The sequence below is a fragment of the Oncorhynchus masou genome, chromosome 28 (genome assembly GCF_036934945.1).
Source record: "Oncorhynchus masou masou isolate Uvic2021 chromosome 28, UVic_Omas_1.1, whole genome shotgun sequence".
Taxonomy (NCBI): domain Eukaryota; kingdom Metazoa; phylum Chordata; class Actinopteri; order Salmoniformes; family Salmonidae; genus Oncorhynchus; species Oncorhynchus masou.
In genome coordinates this window covers 41,668,493-41,688,444 of record NC_088239.1, presented here as the reverse complement: position 1 = coordinate 41,688,444, position 19,952 = coordinate 41,668,493, and the positions used below count along the sequence as shown (strand labels likewise).

Below are 19,952 nucleotides of genomic sequence, written 5' to 3'. Positions count from 1 at the left end.
ATGTGCGGGGGTACAGGTTAGTCGAGGTAATTTGTACATGTAGGTAGGGGTAAGGTGACTATGTATGTATATAGGTTGTGACAGTACGCCTATAGTCAATGTGTGGGGGTACAGGTTAGTCAAAGTCATTTGTACATGTAGACAGGGGTAAGGTGACTATGTATGTATATAGCTTGTGACAGTACGCCTATAGTCAATGTGCGGGGGTACAGATTAGTCGAGGTCATTTGTACATGTAGGTAGGGGTAAGGTGACTATGTATGTATATAGCTTGTGACAGTACGCCTATAGTCAATGTGTGGGAGTACAGGTTAGTCGAGGTCATTTGTACATGTAGAAAGGGGTAAGGTGACTATGTATGTATATAGGTTGTGACAGTACGCCTATAGTCAATGTGCGGGGGTACAGGTTAGTCGAGGTCATTTGTACATGTAGGTAGGGGTAAGGTGACTATGTATGTATATAGCTTGTGACAGTACGCCTATAGTCAATGTGCGGGGGTACAGGTTAGTCGAGGTCATTTGTACATGTAGAAAGGGGTAAGGTGACTATGTATGTATATAGCTTGTGACAGTACGCCTATAGTCAATGTGCGGGGGTACAGGTTAGTCGAGGTCATTTGTACATGTAGGTAGGGGTAAGGTGACTATGTATGTATATAGCTTGTGACAGTATGCCTATAGTCAATGTGCGGGGGTACAGGTTAGTCGAGGTCATTTGTACATGTAGAAAGGGGTAAGGTGACTATGTATGTATATAGCTTGTGACAGTACGCCTATAGTCAATGTGTGGGGGTACAGGTTAGTCAAGGTCATTTGTACATGTAGACAGGGGTAAGGTGACTATGTATGTATATAGCTTGTGACAGTACGCCTATAGTCAATGTGCGGGGGTACAGGTTATTCGAGGTCATTTGTACATGTAGAAAGGGGTAAGGTGACTATGTATGTATATAGCTTGTGACAGTACGTCGATACATGACATCTAGATTTCACTGTAGTGTAGAGACTTGATATGATACTTGTAAAACAATTGTTTTATTATTATTCCACTGTTAACAATTTTTTTACAAGTATCATATCACGTCTCTACACTACAGTGAAATGTAGATGTCATGTAAATGGAGTAATGAAGACAACCAATTGGACATTTGTTGACATGGCCCAACCGACAAGATCCTGATGCAACAGGATTGGTGAGCCAGTAGTGTTTGCTCTCGACACAGAACTCTAAGCTGATAGACCTCCATGGGACACAGCATTTATGTCGGCTTCCAGCTCAAAGCAAACACTACACAGCCTCAGCCCACTTCAAAAACAACATGAGAATATATTCAGAGATCCTACAAGTTTATAAGTAGTATAACTAGATGTACCGTATATAGTCATATGCCAGTATAGTGAGTGTTTAGACATAATTGTAACTCCAACTGCCTAGTCTAAGGAAAGTTAACTGCTTATTTTATGGAAAGTTAACTTGTTTATTCTATGAAAGGACATTCAGAAAAAGCTATGCAGAAAAAGCATGTTGTAATGCTGATCTCATGTGAGGCTCAGAAGTAGATTAATAATGTTCTTGTCATACTCCTTCACCAATAACAAGACATGGTGTGAGATCAGCAATTAAACCCGAAGGGTTTGAAAAAGTACAGATACATAGTTAAAATGAAACACGAAGTGATCCAAAACTATTCTAATTTTATGTTTGCTTTATGTATGAGCTGATCACAGACATGGAGTTCAATATGCAAAATGCAAAACTCACCTAAGGCCGGTGAATTGCAGATGTCTGTCTGCAATACTGAGATACTCCCACAAAACCATTTATTGCAAAGTCTCGTTTGATATGCATTTTGGAATGTAAGTACTTTGTCTATTTTACCAGCCATCATTGCCAATTGTACCTTGTCATTCACAATCAGTGACACACCTGTAGTAGGCCAGTGTAATTGTTAAAGGCCATTGTATTGCACAGGCAAAGTACACAATGAGGTTACACAATACACACTCAGCTCATAAGCGACACACATTAAGCTAATAATAACTTACCCATATGCTACAATAGTAGGCAACTCTACAAATATTATGTGATAAGCATAAAGAACATTGTAACCTATGCATTTACTAATCAAAGAAATAGCTGCATTCTGTTCCTCATTTGTTACGTTATTATTCACTTAAGGTAATAGGTGCTGAATAATTGTTAGAGAATAATCAGAAATGTTTGAAATGTAAGAACTGTTGGAGCTATCATATTGGAAATCTATAAGGCTATAAGGGTACTTACTGTATAGGCTACTATCACAAAGACGCATAGGCTAGAGTGACAGACAAGGGAATGCCTATACAGTAGCCTCGAGTGGGGAGTCCCCAGTCCTGGGGCCTCATTATCAAAGGTGCTACCTGACAAAAAATACTCTTGCGACACTTTTCCTGCAAAGGTTGGTAGGCTATTTATTGAACTTGTTTGACGCACAGGAATTATAACAATGGTAGGCTAATAACAATATTAAAACGCCATTGGTTAAGAGATTGCATAGCAGCATGTAGCCTAAAATGTTACTTTGAGTTTTAGAATCATATGTTTTTTCGTTGTGTATTCCTGCAACACAACAAATACTATTTATCCATTGCTCATTCATTAGCTAAGTATGCTCAAATGTAAATAGACCGGTAGCCTAGACAGTTTGAGTAGGCTTGTAGTATTGCTGTGACTGAGATAGATGCATGTTGTTGTATGTGTCGAACCGCTTTGCTTTATCTTGGCCAGGTCGCAATTGTAAACGAGAACTTGTTCTCAACATACAAGAATTCGTATTTTGTATGTGGGCTGCAGCGTTTACTTTTAAATTGTTTGAAAAGACAATCAATCATGTAAAGTGTGAAGTTAGTGTTCTGAAAAATATTAAAACATTCTGCCCACACCTCTACAGAAATGAGATCACATTTGCTATTGTGCTTTCTTTCAGAAATGGACATGGCCCAGTTCCAACATTTCCAAATTATACTGCAAATGAGGGTGTTTTTGTTACCATAAAAGGTGAATGGAGGGCGTTTTCCAGGCAGGATTGTATAATAGGCCTACAATATGTTTTTGATTTATCAATGAACATTTTTGGCACACGCAAAACCTAGAATCTCCAGGTATGCCAGAATTTAGTAAGACATGTACACTTGGTTGATAAATGAGGCCCCTTGAACACTTGTATTTTCTGTAGAGGAGCTACAATATCTCGTCAATTAGTGCAACTACAAGTCATTATTCCCATACTAGCCTACTGTGAAACCTATAGGCTATCCCTTAGAACTGAGTTGATCCGGTTCCCCCACATTAGCTCTGGATAAAAAGCTAACGGCTGTGTAAGGGCCTCCCTGTTGCCATCGCTCTGTTTGCATGGATATAAACAGGAGACAGCGCGGAGTTCGGTTTTTTTCTGTCTTTTTCAGCCCTGCAAGCTTGTGCTGTCGTCATGAACTGCACCTTATTTTTTTCTACCTAACCAGAGAGAAGTGTTGTTTCTGTCCTGCCTGTCTGTTGCTCAGCAACACGAAGGCGTGTCCACCGGCGATGATTTAAGAAGTAGGAAACCCTTCTCTCGCTGTCACTTTTTGTCGGTTCAGTCTGTACTCCGGTCCCTGCATGGCAGCGGGATTGCTAGGGAGACGAGGGAATCCCCGGGTGTCGCCTCACTCCTGATCAATTTGCATCAGCGGTTCCATGCCTGGTTGTCCGTCTCAGTCTGCCTGTTCCATTCGCTGCGCCCACAAGCATGGCTTGGAGTGAAGTGTAGCGCAACATCATCTCGGATTGTCAACCGGTGTAAAATAGGCTACGTAACCCATGCTGAAACAACCAGTGTATTTTACAGAATAAATTCATCAGAAGAACCACGTATATTTTCATTGATGAGGTGCGGGCTTTTTTAGTTTGACAAAGCAGCATTTTGGATGGCCAATGCCATTATAAAGTGCGCTTGGATCCTAATAGGCTGTTCCTTATTTTGGAAGAAAACGATAAGGATTTACATTTACATCTTTTATGTTTATGCAGGCAACCACCAAGTGACTTCGATAATATGGCATTGAGCGGGACGCTTTTGCCATCCATATCCACATTTGCAAGCGGCCCGACTGTCAATAAATCCACGGGACATGCGAATTTGGTGAGTATGGTCATAGCATGTTTTTTATTTTATCTCAACAGTCTGGGCTATAGGCATATTTAATGGTAGGTCAGGTCATAATCGGTTTTATTTGTGTATTTCTATGGACATTTGTTTAATTTCTTGACATTATGTCATTGCTCATAGTTATTCGTGTTGCTACGTTGTATCATTGCCGCACTCTAGTAGGGGCGTGCACCAGCTGGGATAACAGTAGAATTTTCAGCGTGGTCACTGACTGAATGGATGGTAGTCTACTATAAGGATTTAGTTATAATTTACAGCATATACCCAGCAGAGGCATCCTGTATTGCTTTACTGTGCCTTGAACCTTCATCACTATTCTAGCCGTCTACCACCTGGTACTATACCCTGCACCTTAGAGACTGCTGTCCTATGTCGGCTACATAGAGTCATTGAATACTGGTCCCTTTAATTATGTTTACATAGTGTTTACCCACTTTATATGTATATACTGTATTCTAGTCAAGGCTCATCCTACATAACTACAGCTGTACACACCTTTTCTATTCATATACTTTGCATACTGTCTTTACACACCATTATATAGTATGTAGGCTATATATAGTTACATACATTATATGTATATATCAGTGGCGGTTGGTGCAGTTTAAGATGAGGGAGGATTATCATTATTTTTATGAGCCTTATTTCTATTACAGCATATTGGATGACGGTCATTCATATTCCATTTGCCCAGCTCAACGTAACATCGATAGGTTTAGGCTACTACATGATACTCAAATTGTCCCTGTACCCATCATGAGGTTGCTACAACCTAGCCTATGAATGAAAGTTTACAACGTAGGTGCACACGTCAAGAGACAGACAGTGACACATTCAATACCGACGTGCACACTCTTGCCTGCATCTAGCTGATCTAGGGTGTAATCATTAGCCCAAAAGTTGCAAATTAGAGTTTCTATTGGACAAATTCAGATATTTTTCTCCCCATTTTGTACCATTTGCTTCTGTTTAAGAAAATGTTTTCAACAGAATCGTCAGAATGAATACACCCCTGATCACACACAAACATAGTTAACGTTCATAGCAGCCACATAAAAACAGCGTGATCACTTTGCTCGTTGTACAGTATAATTCCTTCTCGCAACTATCTACACGCTCTCCTCCGATCACCTTTTCCTTTCGCTTGTGGACTTCAGTGCACAACACATCAGCTGCCTGTGACCAGGCAAAAAAAACTTTCCAAGAAAAACCTTCATATCATGACTGCTAACTGCTACACACAGCCTACATTGTTGTCATGTCATAGTTAACATAGCTACTAGGCCTAACGCGTTAGTAAACTCGCTACAGTCATGCAGTACTGTGTACAGCCAGAAAGCAGTTTAGCAGTTACACCGGCGGGCCCCAGTGGCAATACATGAATAAAACCAAAAGCTAACCTTGACTTGGAAAAGTTCTAGTGCTGGATGGACAGAGCCAGCTAGCTAACATAGCATCCCTTTCTGTTTGAGCCGGGTGTTTGAGTAGACTAAACAAGCTAGCTGAGTGAAAGTGAAAGTTTAAAAATCTCTCTCATGCTTTTCCTTATTTTGTAAGATATTAATTTGTTCAAAACTGTTCAACTATTGTCTTTCTCTCTCTTTGAGTCAACTACTCGCCATATTTTATGCACTTCAGTGCTAGCTAGCTGTAGTTTATGCTTTAAGTAATTTCATGCTGCTAAAGCTTTGATAGGTTGGGAGAATTATGAATTTGTCATAATTACTGTGTAAATCTATGGATGTGGGTGAGAACCATGAGCTGCCTAGGTTTTGCATTGAAATCAATGTACCCAGAGGAGGACAGAAGCTAGCTGTCCTCCGACTACACCATGATTCTGCTGAGGCTACTGTAGACCTTCATTGCAGAACAATGTGTTTTAATAAATTATTTGGTGACGTGAATATATTTAGTAAAGTTTTATCTAAAAATTATAACGTTTTTTAATGTTGCACTATAAAAAATAAAAAATAAACTGTGGAGTATGGTCTTCCTCTTCCTCCTCTGAGGAGTCTCCATTGGATATATATATTTTCTGGTAACTGACATTGGTTGTTCTGTAAATTCTTAATTTCTTAATTTCTTAATTGTTATTTTTGTGGGATTATGTGTGGATCGTGTTTTTTTACGTTTTATTTACTGCTAGGTATTACTGTGCTGTTGGAGCTAGAAACACAAGCTTTTTTCTGCACCTGCGATAACATCTGCGAATCTGTGTGCACGACCAATGAACTATGATTTGATTTGAATTGATTTAGGCTGTTGGTTTATCTATTGCCAATAATGTGAATAGAATAGCCTACCAAATGTGAGTTGTTCTCAGGAAAAGCTTATCCAGATCTCTTGTGTTATAGCATCCTAATAAACTGGAACTAATCCATACATGTCTGGGATTATCGTACATGTCTGGGATTATTGTACATGCCTGGGATTACACAAGCGTATTTGAGACACAACGATAGATATGACCAAGAATCACTTTCCCATTTCAGTTAGACAGAACAAGAAAATTACAGGTACTTACATTTGGCAATGAAATGTTTTGACCAAAGACACACAGTCTGGGTGAGCAGATTCACCTCAGCCAGTCTCTCAATGGTTTAGCACCATTATATCAGGCAGTCTTCAGCATTATGTTGATGGATTACCTATTGTCTCGGCTCTCTTTCTGTACTCATACTGATTTTAATGTGTGTTTCTCGTCTTCCCTAGAGATGGAAGGAGGAGCTGTCCCACCTGAAGAGGAGCAGCTGTTCTGACCAGGACATCTCCACTGGAATGGCCAAGAAAGAACCTGAAGATCTGGACCTACTGGACTATGACTTTATCCTGTCCAACACTATGCTACAACAGCAACAGCAGGAACAACAACAGCAGCAGGCTGAGGCTATGGCAACGGGCGGGTCCCAGCATCTGTCCCCTTCCCCGGGCTCCTACTCCTCCTACCAGCTCCCATCTCCCCAGGACTCTGCTCACAGTGACATGCTGTACACTATCCCTGACATCAGCGACGTGTCCCCCTCTGGGGGGTTCGTGGCGGAGCTGATGAGGCCTGAACTTGACACGGCGTACCTCCATCCCACCAGCCTGCATGGCAAGTTTGTGGTGAAGTCCACCATGGATATGGCAGAGGTTGGCCACAGCATTAATGTGAGTAGTAAAGCTGGTGTTGGTGTTGGCGCTGCCATGGACCCCTCCTCCTCTTCGTTGCCCTTTATTTGCCATAGGATAAAGCAGGAGAACCCCAGCACGTGCACTATCACCCGGCCCATGGACCTCCAACTAGGGGTGGTGAACTCACACTCCCAGCCCAGGGCTGGTCAGAGGCCCCACCCCGACAGTCACGGCTTCCTCCCAGGGGGGCGCCCTATGACTGCCAGCCGATCAGCCTCATCTCTGTCTCCGGACCACACACTGGCCAGGGACCACCACCCCTCCAGCCAGGTGTTAACCCACCCCCAAATCCCGCTGCCTGGTCCGGGCTACCACCACACCTCTCCGACAGGCTACTCTCTACTCCCACAGCATCGTGGGTCTCTACAGTACCAAGGTAAGTTCAACTTCAATCTAAGTGTTTTTGACCAAGAGCCTTTTTTTACACAACATTACAATTTTCTGGTGCCTGACTCTGAGGAAAACATTAAGGTGATGAGCTCATCACTTCACCCTCTTCTTTCCTCCTAGAGCTTTTGTCCCCCGGTGGCGATAGTCTACCAGAGGAGCCCAAACCCAAACGCGGCCGGCGCTCATGGCCTAGGAAGAGAATTGCCACACACACGTGTGACTATGCCGGCTGTGGAAAAACCTATACCAAGAGCTCTCACCTCAAGGCACATCACCGAACGCACACAGGTTGGTACACATGTTGGATTTCTCATTGGAAAAAATTTCAAAATGTTTTTTGACGTCAGGAGGATTTTTAGAATGCACTTTTTAATTCTTATTGCATCGCTTGGTTATGAGTTTCATTACTGTAGTTTATGTTTTATGAAATGGTCGGCCTTTAGTGATTCACAGCAGGAAGCTTTAACATTAAGTTTAATACCGGATTAATATTAACTTTACTTTACATTTTTTATTAATTTGGTAATGATTTGGTATAGAGACAGTCTGTAGAATGGAGACACATTTAATGGCTGGAATAATCCATTTAATTTGTTGAAATGGAACAATTTGTAAGAGGCAGCAATGTGACCCTTGTGTGTTAACTGCACTATAGAGCTACTATATGACATGATGATTTTACTTATTCATGCGTTCATGAATTTTTTATTCAGTAATGCCAGTTAATGTCCCTCAGCAGTACACTATATGTTCACCTATAACTGTTACCTTCCCTGCTACCTACCCCATGCTGCTTGGCCCTGGCATAACGGCTGTTGTAATGCTAGCAGTAAATTACTCTACTGCGTCATCATGGTAAAATAGCTAAAAAGAGAGAACAGCAGCCCAGTTGGCAGGTGTCATGAATGGGCATTTAAACAGCAACAGCAGGTTTATACTGATCACTTTTCAAATACAACTGTAGGCTGATTTGTTTAACCTTCATGCACTGCAGGACAGGAACAACCTCTGTGTTGAGGAGAGGAGAGTTTGGTCTGTTTTAACTCTAGGGTCAACAAACAAAATTCTAACGGCCTTGTTTGTGTTTGTGTCTCTCTCGCTCTCTGTGTGTGTGTGTGTGTGTGTGCGTGCCCTTGTGCATGCGTGTATGTGTGTGTTGTGTCATTACTAGGAGAGAAGCCTTATCACTGTGACTGGGTGGGCTGCGGCTGGAAGTTTGCCCGTTCGGATGAGCTCACACGGCACTACAGGAAACACACCGGGCATCGCCCGTTCCAGTGTGCCAAGTGTGACAGGGCCTTCTCAAGGTCTGACCACCTGGCACTACACATGAAGAGACACCTATGAGACAGGGCCTTCTCAAGGTCCGACCACTTGGCACTACACATGAAGAGACACCTATGGACTCACTGGACGCCATAGACCAAGACCAAGACCTGAACTTGTAGCTTTAAAAACCAAACATTGCCTTCTAGCCATTGTCAAAGCATCAAGACAAGTTGTGTGATTCATGACAAAGAGTGTTACACTCGCTAGGTTCAACCCCTATGACTAAAGACTGTTCTTTGTCCATGTATTAGTGATAAGCGAATAACCAAAATGGTGGTTATTTTTCGTTTTTTAAATAACTAATTGCTCAATGCACACATTGCACAGTATAAAGCCCAAACTATGTGATGTAGTAGGGAGTTGTAGTTTCCGACAGGACAATATTCTGCATAGTTTAGCGCAGTAAACGTGGTCATTAACTATAATGATAATAATCTATTGCGCGCCTACTTAGGTGTGGGGGGCAGACACGGAAAGAGAAAGAAGAGAGAAGAAAATGCGATCGAGAGGGATAGAGAGCAATTGCTTCGCAATGTATCTCTCCCTGAAAATACATAATCTAAGTCAGGGGTATCAAACTCATTCCATGGAGGGTAGTGTCTGCTGATTTTTGGTTTTGCCTTTCACTTAAGACCTAAACAACTAGGTGAGGGGTTCCTTACTAATTAGTGGCCTTAATTCATCAATCAAATACAAGGGAGGAGCGAAAACTCGCAGACACTCTGCCCTCAGGAGAATGAGTTTGACACGTGATCTATGCAATTGATAGTTGGTATTCAGCAGTCATAAAATAATGCCTTATTTAGTTTAAATAACTATAACAATAGTGATTTTGACCAACAGAATAGGCAGCAGCTCTATAGAGATGAGATCATGACTTGGAATGAAATAATAAAGTCATCAAATACAAAAAATTGAATATCCACAGCAACTAAAAGATTTTATTAAAGTGAAGTGAACAAATTATGGTTAATAAGTGATAAGAAGTAATGGGCAATCACTGCTATCATGAGACTTTTTTCATAGTTTTATTCTGTGTTGTTACAGCATTCAACCCACATAATTCATAACATCAAAAATAAATAATCAAAACCAAAATCGAAAACTCTAATTATAAAAAATAAATCATTATTGAACCGAAACCGAACTGACCTCAAAAAGCACTAATTGCTCAGCACTACCATAAATGGGATCGTGATATGACGTTTGACAAGAGCCCTCGGAACAACCTCCTTTGTGGGACAAAACTGGAATTTACCATCTAGGCTATTTATCGACAAAACTTGGAGGACCAGGTGCCAACGTATGACTGGAAATGTATTAGTTATCAGGGAAACAAGACTCAGACAGACAGAACACAGAAACGACATAACACTTCCTAAGAGGCCTTATATCCATTCTATCAGAAACATTGTTTGTCAAATTCATACTGTGTTAGACATTTATATTACTCTTCCAAGCCATTGATTACAGGTACAAATTAATTGATATGTTACAGGAAACTGCTCAAAGATAATGAAGTGTATTAAAAGGTACCAAAGATTTTTTTTTAAGAAAACAGATAAAAAAAAGAGTATCAAGTATCACATGGTTGTCCGTGAGTTTCTTGTCTGTGAGTTTCTTGTCTGTGAGTTTTTCTTCTTCCGCAATTGAACTTTAATCAGGTGAAAACTTTGCTCCTCAATGGCGATGGCAATCTTTCAATGCACTGTGGTTGCAAAAATGCAATAATGTTACATGAGACATTCATATCATCTTTAAAATCTCTGAACAATGTTTTTTTTTTGCTCAGAGTCAAAGCATGTAATATAATCTGAAGTTTTGTACATTTGTAAAGAAAATGCTTTTTAAAAACTGCTTAAAATGTTTTGTACAACATAAAGAATAAAATGTATTTAAAATTCACTTTGTATGCACTGATCACTGCTGTTTTGATAGCACTGTTATGTAAATTCTTCCATACTCGTATTAACCTGTAAAATGTTTTGATAAATGTATTTGGGGTGGCAGGGTAACCTAGTGGTTAGAGCATTGGACTAGTAATCGGAAGGTTGCAAGTTCAAACCCCCCAGCTGACAAGGTACAAATCTGTCGTTCTGCTCCTGAACAGGCAGTTAACCCACTGTTCCTAGGCTGTCATTGAAAATAAGAATTTGTTCTTAACTGACTTGCCTAGTTAAATAAAGATAAAATGAAGCAACATCTCTATCTAGTTTTATTAAACTATATAGTTTGACTATCTATTTACGTAAGTCATAGCACATTTAAAATAATATGAATGCTTAAAATCTTACTTAAGATGCTTAATAAATGTTCATCTCCTTTTCTAAAGCTATATAATACAAGGAAAGTGTACACACTTCATAATCATTGCAAACATCCAAGTTGTGGAGTTTCTGTTTACTAGCAATTTCAACACACTCTTTGAAGTAGTGTAGTGTAGCATAAATATCTTACATAAAATAGTTATTAAACTAGTTATACATAAATAGTTATCAAAGGTAGGCGTCCCCATTTACCTAGTCAAATGAATTTGAAATGAATTCATACAATCCCTTTAACATTGTTATTGTCTGTGGTTTCCAAACTCCTACCTGTCACTAGGGGACCTGATCCCAGATCAGCACTCCTACTCTGAGACGATTTATGAATACGGGCCTAGGAGAAGATATGTTCGACAACAAGTTCGTATTTAAAAGTTATGTGTAGGCCGGCTAACATGAATTCATTATGATCGTAATCGTATCATTTCCACTACATCTTTCATTTTCCAATTAACATGGTTTTTATTTTTTTTGAATGAATCTGAACTTATACATGACATGTTCTATCGGTTATATTGCTGTTAGGCTGTACTTTAGGTTATTATCACTCAACATTTTAGCTGGTACTTGTACTCAAACAGTCATTACTGACCTAAGTGGGGACCCCCTACACACAAGGTGCTATCTACAATCTTAAAGGGTTATTCAGCTGTCCCCATAGGATAACCCTTTGAAGAACCCTTGTTGGTTCCAGGTTGAACCCTTTCCACAAAGGGTTCTACATGAAACCCAAAATGGTTCTACCTGGAACCAAAAAGATTTTACCAGGAACCAAAAAGGGTTCTCCTATGGGGACAGCTGAAGAACCTTTTTGGAACCCTTTTTTATATAAGAGTGTAGGCCAAACCCAAGATAACCTATTTCATAGATTTGTTTATACTCAGTATAAAAACATGTAAATTAAGTGAAAAAAATGTTTTATTATTTATTTAACATTTATTTATATAGGCTTTTCTCATTGAGATAACTCTTTTAAAAGAGAGACCTAGTCCAATAGCTGCAGGGGGAACAAAGTTTCAGACAAAACAACTTGCATACACTAACACAACATTAAACAAAACTATAGACACACATACAGTACATCAATTACATATTACGTAAAAAAAAACATGAATGTCTTAACTAAAAAACAGCTGTCCTAAAGACAATTATACTTTTCTCTGATATTTACATCGATCAAGTGTTTAAACTCCACCAATGAGACTAGATCATCAAATGTTTTAATGTTCAGGAGAGAATTCCAGGGCCACGGAGCTGAGTAACTAAAACTATTTCTACCGTGACCTGTTGTAATTCATTGCTATTGTTAAAAGCAAATGAGAATGGGACTGTAATTGATATTATGAGTCTGCAAAGCTGTCATCAAAGCAAATGGTGGCTACTTTGAAGAACCTCAAATCAAATATATATTTAGATTTGTTTAACACTTTTTTGGTTACTACATAATTCCATATGTGTTATTTCATAGTGTTGATGTCTTCACTATTATTCTACAATGTAGAAAACAGTACAAATAAAGAAAAAACCTTGAATTGAGTAGGTGTGTCGAAACTTTTGAGTGGTACTGTATTATAGATCCTACCTATCTTATAAATCAGTTATGAGTGAAGGTACCTGTGTTTTAAAGATACAGTACATACTGTACATTACTATATAGGAGTGGTTGGTGACTCATCCGTGTCTCCCTCCTCTGATAATTATGTTTCTGTACCTCCACACCCCTCTTTGTTATTGGCAGTTAGTTAGTCAATGCTTGACCTACATACCAGGGAGGTTAATTAAATTCAGTTATCTTTACTAACCTATACTATACACTCCAACCTGGTCAGCAGTACTATGAGACACTGATTTCAGAGCCATTTTATGAAGACCCAGGCCCTGATTTCACACTCAGGGAACGTCCCCATAATAAACACCTGCTGACCAGACCAGACAGGGGGCCCAAACCCACCCCACCCTTCCCTCACCCCACCGCACCCATCCCCTTCCTCAAACCCTCCCTGCCCCTTCCCCAAATCCTCCCTACCCCTTCCTCAAATCCACCCCACCCCTCCACCCCCCCACCCCACGGCCTCTTCCGTTGTCATGTGTGCCCATAGACCACTGCAGCTGTAGGATATGACTCAGCACGAGGTATGTAGACACAGCGTTTTACAGGTATTGCCATGGCACATAAATCCAACATACCTCGACAGGTGTGGACCTAATCTCTAGTGTTTCTGAGTTTTTTCATTAATCAAATGAATTCCGGTAAATTAAGCCCACTTTCTGTCCCAGAATATACTTGATTTTGAGCTGTGAACTGGACACTTTGTGATGTGGTTCATGTTGTGATGTAGTAAAATCCCAATACCTGAAACCGTATCCCAACTATTCATGTACAGCACAGTACCAATGATTTTTATAACTAAACCAAGATAGACAACAGCCCGTAGTTTCCAATGGGAAAAAATAAGTCATAGTGGGCAGAACAAGCAAGAAGGTGGGCAGTGCCAAGCACCAGCTAGCACGTATCCTATTAGCCGGTTGTTCACTCTGTGAAGTGCGCTTGTGCAATAACTCAATTCGCCTTTGCACTCCTTCTAACGGTGCGATTTTTTAGGTTAAAGTCTAGACCACTCTGTTCATAACAGATTCTAGTTTTGGGAACAGAAAATTGTAATAAGATCAAATGTTTCATCAATGAGAAAATGTGCAGAATGTCGGCCAACATTCATCTCCTTCTGCCGGCCACTGGAATTCCTCTCACTACCATATTTGGTAGGGAGTGGAAACGCCAAGCAGATGCTTCATATTTATACATCCCGGTGAAATACCTGTCTCATAGTTCGGGTTGAAACAGACTGGGGATTTTAGGGTCTTTGGCTGCCCTCTAGTGGAAAACAGTACAATCTCGACTGGCCATCTTTACACCTCCTCAGGTATACAGTCAGCTTGATTACATTATCGTATACCCTGGCTTGTCAGTTAAACTGTAGGGTATGTATGGACTAGATAGTGATAACGGACTGTAATGTCTTGATTTACTTGAGCTGTTCTCATCTATTAATGTACCGTATTATGTAATATTTTATGTTTTGTGTGGGACCCAGTAACAGTAGCTGTTGCTTTTGCAACAGCTAATAAAATAACAGATAATTAACCACATTACTTATGGCTCCTAGTGGAGCAAAGGGTCTCAACAATTAACCCTTTTCGGGGCAGCTTTCTTAACACAATTCCAGATGTATCCTGCCTTCCCACTGGGCACAAACTGGATGAACCAATGTTGTTTCAATATAATTTGTCAACGTATTGTGACGTGAGATCTACGTGGAAAATGCATTGGATTTGCAAAAAATAATCAACTGTTGTCTTGAGGGTGAAATGAGAGTTGAGAGTTGTCATTATGGTAACCAATTCTCAACATAAACCTTGTATAAAATAATTTGAATTTGTACCTTTGAAACAATGTCATTTCTTCAAGGCTATATCAACTGGAGAGTTGATCTATCTACATTTATCCATGTGGTCTCCCATCCAGGGTTTTAACCAAGCCCTGCATAGCAATGTGTTATCTTGAGAATGATTATTGAGAGATCTCTTAATAACTGGACTAAATTGATTCACTGAATTGATTCAGTTGATTCAATTGATTCATTGAAGTCATTCCAAAGGGAAGTTTTAACAAAGCTAATTAAATTTGACCACAGTCAATCAATTACACTATTTAGGCCTATATAGCACTATGAATAAAGTCTTATTCTTTCATTTAGATTTTTGGTTGAAATTGAGACATGAATCCAACATATTTATTATCAAATCAAATTAATCTTTAATTCAAGTATATTTAAAGTTTTATTTGATTTAGTCCTATTCTTTAACGTGAATCCAACATTATTAATTTGTAGACAAACTGGAATTAACGTCAGACTAAGTCAGTGGCACAAAATATACATTCACGCCTTCCACTCCTTTGTGTGGTTGCGTTGTCGACCTAACACAATTCTACATGACTTTTGTGATACAGTAAATAGCCTAAAGTTAAGGCTATCTTACAAACTAACATAGCAATTTTTATTCAACGTTAAAATTAGCAACTCATCCATGGCCACATTTTGAGGTTACTGTAACTATAAAACTCTTATTTTCACAATATAAATATCAGAATCTTGAACGGATTTCCGGGGGCATGGATAATGTAACACACATTTCATGGAGCTCCGCCAAGTTGTGACAAAGTTTTGTTAATTTAGAGCACAGTTTTATTTATTGTTTTATTAATTTCGGTTTACTAAGTATTGTTGACATAGTTTCACGTCTCATAACTCTTCCGAACGGCAATAATGTCAGTGAATTGCTGAATGGAGGATTTCTGAAGTAGGCCGCAGCAGAGGACGGCTATTTGTCTGCTCCTGACACAGTTTCTTTTCTCTTCATAACAGTGAAAAAAGGGATGTAGTCGATGTAAACGTGACTGACATAAGAACCCCGCATTCAGTTACCGAACTTGTCAGCAAGCTAGCACATCCACAAATTGAGCAAACGGTCATATTTCTGTTATTTAAAATGTCAGTCTAGTCTAAAACTTGACTTCTATTGCTGAGGTTCATTTCCAAAACATAATCTGACTCTTCGATGTTTCACAAATCCCGAAAATGGCCGATAAAAGAGACACTCGGCCTAAAAGAGACCCTCCCAAAGGAAGTCCCATTAAAGCCCCAGGCTTGCCTAGGCGAGCATCCCCACCAAGCAACTCGCCAGGGCGGGAGGAGGACAGCGATGGATGTGCCCTTAGTTTTAGGAAGTTCACAGAAGCTGTGGATCGGATCAAAAGAGACACACAGTACTAGTCAAAAGTTTGGACACACCTACACCTTCAAGGGTTTTTCTTTATTTTAAACTATTTTCCACATTGTAGAATAATAGTGAAGACTTCGAAGATGTATTTATATATTTCTATTTTGAATTCATCAAAGTAGCCACCCTTTGCCTTGTTTACAGTTTTGCACACTCCTGGCATTCTCTCAACCAGCTTCATGTGGAATACTTTTCCAACCATCTTGAAGAAGTTCCCACATATGCTGAGCACTTGTTGGCTGCTTTTCCTTCACTCTGCGGTCCAATTAATCCCAAACCATCTCAATTGGGTTGAGGTCAGGTGATTGTGGAGGCCAGGTCATCTGATGCAGCACTCCATCACTCTCCTTTTTGGTCAAATAGCCTGGAGGTGTGTTGAGTCATAGTCCTGTTGAAAAACAAATAGTCCCACTAAGCGCAAACCAGATGGGATGGCGTATCGCTGCAGAATGTTGTGGTAGCCATGCTGGTTAAGTGTGCCTTGAATTCTAAATAAATCACTGACAGTGTCACCAGCAAAGCACCACCACACACCATCACACCTCCTCCTCCATGCTTCACGGTGGGAACCAGACATCCATTCCCCTACTCTGCATCTCACAAAGACACAGCGGTTAGAACCAAAAAGATCAACTTTGGACTCGTCAGTCCAAAGGACAGATTTCCACCAGTCTAATATCCATTGCTCGTGTTTCCTGGCCCAAGCAAGTGTCTTCTTATTGGTGTCCTTTAGTAGTGGTTTCTTTGCAAAAATTCGACCATGAAGGCCTGATTCACGCAGTCTCCTCTGAACAGTGGATGTTGAGATGTGTCTGTGAAGCATTTTTTTGGTTGCAATTTCTGAGGCTGGTAACACTAATGGACGTATCCTCTGTCACAGAGATAACTCTTGGTCTTCCTTTCCTGTGGCGGTCCTCAGGAGAGCCAGTTTCATTGTAGTGCTTGATGGTTTTTGTGATTGCACTAGAAGAAACTTTAAAAGTTCTTGAAATTTTCCGGATTGACTGGCCTTCATGCCATAAAGTAATGATGGACTGATATTTCTCTGTGCTTATTTGAGCTGTTCTTGACATAATATGGACTTTGGTATTTTATCAAATAGGGCTATCATCTGTACACCATCCCTACCTTGTCACAACACAACTGATTAGCTCAAACACATTAAGAAGGAAAGAAATTCCACAAATTAACTTTTAACAAGGCACACCTGTTCATTGAAATGCATTCCAGGTGACTACCTCATGAATCCAGTTGAGAGAATGCCAAGAGTATGCAAAGCTGTCAAGATAAAGGATGGCTAATTTGAATAATTTAAAATATATTTGGATTTGTTTAACTCTTTTTTTGATTACTACATTATTCCATATGTGTTATTTTATAGTTTGGATGTCTTCACTATTATTCTACAATGTAGAAAATAGTAAACATAAAAGAAAAACCCTTGAATGAGTATTTGTCTCAACTTTTGACTGGCACTGTATATTACATACTTCACACAAAAATCGACATTCCCTCCACAACTCTCCCTCGGAAATGTCCTTAATTAATGAACTGAAATCATCTGTAGCTGCTCTACAGGTAACAGTGACTACCATACGTTAACTAAATCACTCTGCTGTGTCTTACAGGGATGACCTAACCACCCTCCAGGCCACAGTGAATTCGCCCTTAGTAAAAAATGCGAGGACCTAGAAGGACGTCAACGCCACCACAACATACGTCTAGTGGGCATTGCTGAAGGTCTGGCCCAACAGACTTTGTTTCCCAACTATTGCAGGACATGCTTAACCTTGAAAAAAACCACTCAGACCGTGCCTATAGGTCACTGCGAGATAGACCCAGAGAGCATGACCCCCCATGGCCCTTCATCATTAGAGTGCATTACTACCATGTCCGGGACCAGATCCTGCACCAAGCTGGAGAAGCATCACCCTTACTGTACAGAGGCAAGAGACTATCCATTTTCCCAGACTTCACTGGCTCCGTGGCCAAGATACTAGTGATGTTTGGAAACACAAAGTGGCTTCTGCACACCTGTCCGGGAGTCAAGTTTGGTCTCTTCTTCCCAGTTGAGCTCCGTATATCACACTACCAAGCGGAGCCCTTCACAAGTTCAACAACCGGACCGCTGCAATTGACTTTATCAACAAGAACTTGAAGGGAACTGCTCCCTCAGACTGACTGGAGCAACTAGATGGATATTTAGCGTATCTGCAGTAGGTAAGTAGGTAGGTAAGGTCCGACACATGTAGCCTATCTGCAGTGCAGTGTTTGATAGGCTTCATGTGTCGGACCTTACCTGTCAAACACTACACTGCAGATAGGCTTCATGTATCGGACCTTACCTATCTGCAGTGCGGTGTTTGTTAGGTAAGGTTCGACACATGTAGCCCTATCTGCAGTGCAGTGTTTGATAGGTAAGGCCCGACACATGTAGCCCTATCTGCAGTGCAGTGTTTGATAGGTAAGGCCCGACACATGTAGCCTACTACAGTGCCTCCTGTTTTCTTATTTTATCATTATATGTACATTTTCCTCATTGTTGGCTGAAATAGTAAGCGTTTATTCTTATAATATACAGTGGGGCAAAAAAGTATTTAGTCAGCCACCAATTGTGCAAGTTCTCCCACTTAAAAAGATGAGAGAGGCCTGTACTTTTCATCATAGGTACAAAATGAGAAAAAAATTCCAGAAAATCACATTGTAGGATTTTTTATGAATTTATTTGCAAATTATGGTGGAAAATAAGTATTTGGTCAATAACAAAAGTTTATCTCAATACTATTTTATAGGAATGGACAGAGCCCGGTCTTAAAAGTCAAGTATCAGCCTTTAATCAAGAGAGTAATGAGTACATACACATTTTACCACAGGTTATAAACTGAAAATGACGTCAGCGTTTTCTAAATGTTCCGTCTCTTCTTGACACTGGTAGAAAGGCTCTATAACTCTCAAGCCTTCCCTCCTCGCTTAGAGCCAAGGTCAGTCTGTGTAGATAAGCATTCTAGACAGTCTGGATTCATAGTTCATTCATTTGTACCAAGGAACAGACCGTCATTGTTCTAACTTTCGCCCACGTTCACACACACATTATTTTCAGTACTGGGATCAAGAATGAAAACTCATACATATACAGTAACATTTAGTACTCTGATTAGTACATGTACAGTAACATAATAGTATTCGGATTAGTCAGTCCTGATTGAAATGCATACATAATTAGTCATCATTGATAAAAATTCCCTTAACAAGGTAGCAGCAATTCTGATACAGAAATCAGTGCCCTTTGTTTCTTCCATTGTTATTTCAGATGCCAATGGCAGATATATTATTGTCACTTGCCAATATTATTGTCCTTGCCAATGTCTATGCGTCAAATTGGGATGAAGAAAAAAAATGTTTTGTCTTTCTGTCTTCACGTCCATATGACTCACACTTATTAATCTTGGGAGGAGATTTTAATTGCTTGCTTAATCCTACTTTGGATTGTTCCTCCAACGAAATCAGCACACCTTCTAAGTCTGCTAAGGCTACCCAAACTTTTCTTGAAGAGTTTGCCATTACAGACCCCTGGCATTTTTTTTTCAATCCAACTAGTAGGGAATATTAATTTTCTCCCGTGTCCATCACACTTCCCCATTCTTCCTGTGGGCCATCCCACTGACGCATTTTTCACAGCATCCCCAAAAGTATTATTTCTTATAGCT

At 40.0% G+C, this 19,952-nt stretch overlaps 1 protein-coding gene across 1 annotated transcript; it reads left to right on the top strand.

Moving 5' to 3' along the window:
- The first annotated feature begins 3,507 nt into the window (after window positions 1–3,507).
- Window positions 3,508–10,987, top strand: LOC135517591 (Krueppel-like factor 4). Its single transcript, XM_064942039.1, has 5 exons — window positions 3,508–3,910; window positions 4,051–4,162; window positions 6,902–7,739; window positions 7,874–8,041; window positions 8,925–10,987. Exons 1-5 carry the CDS (start codon window positions 3,906–3,908, stop codon window positions 9,098–9,100), a joined length of 1,299 nt encoding a protein of 432 aa, XP_064798111.1. The 5' UTR covers window positions 3,508–3,905; the 3' UTR covers window positions 9,101–10,987.
- Window positions 10,988–19,952: the final 8,965 nt, after the last annotated feature.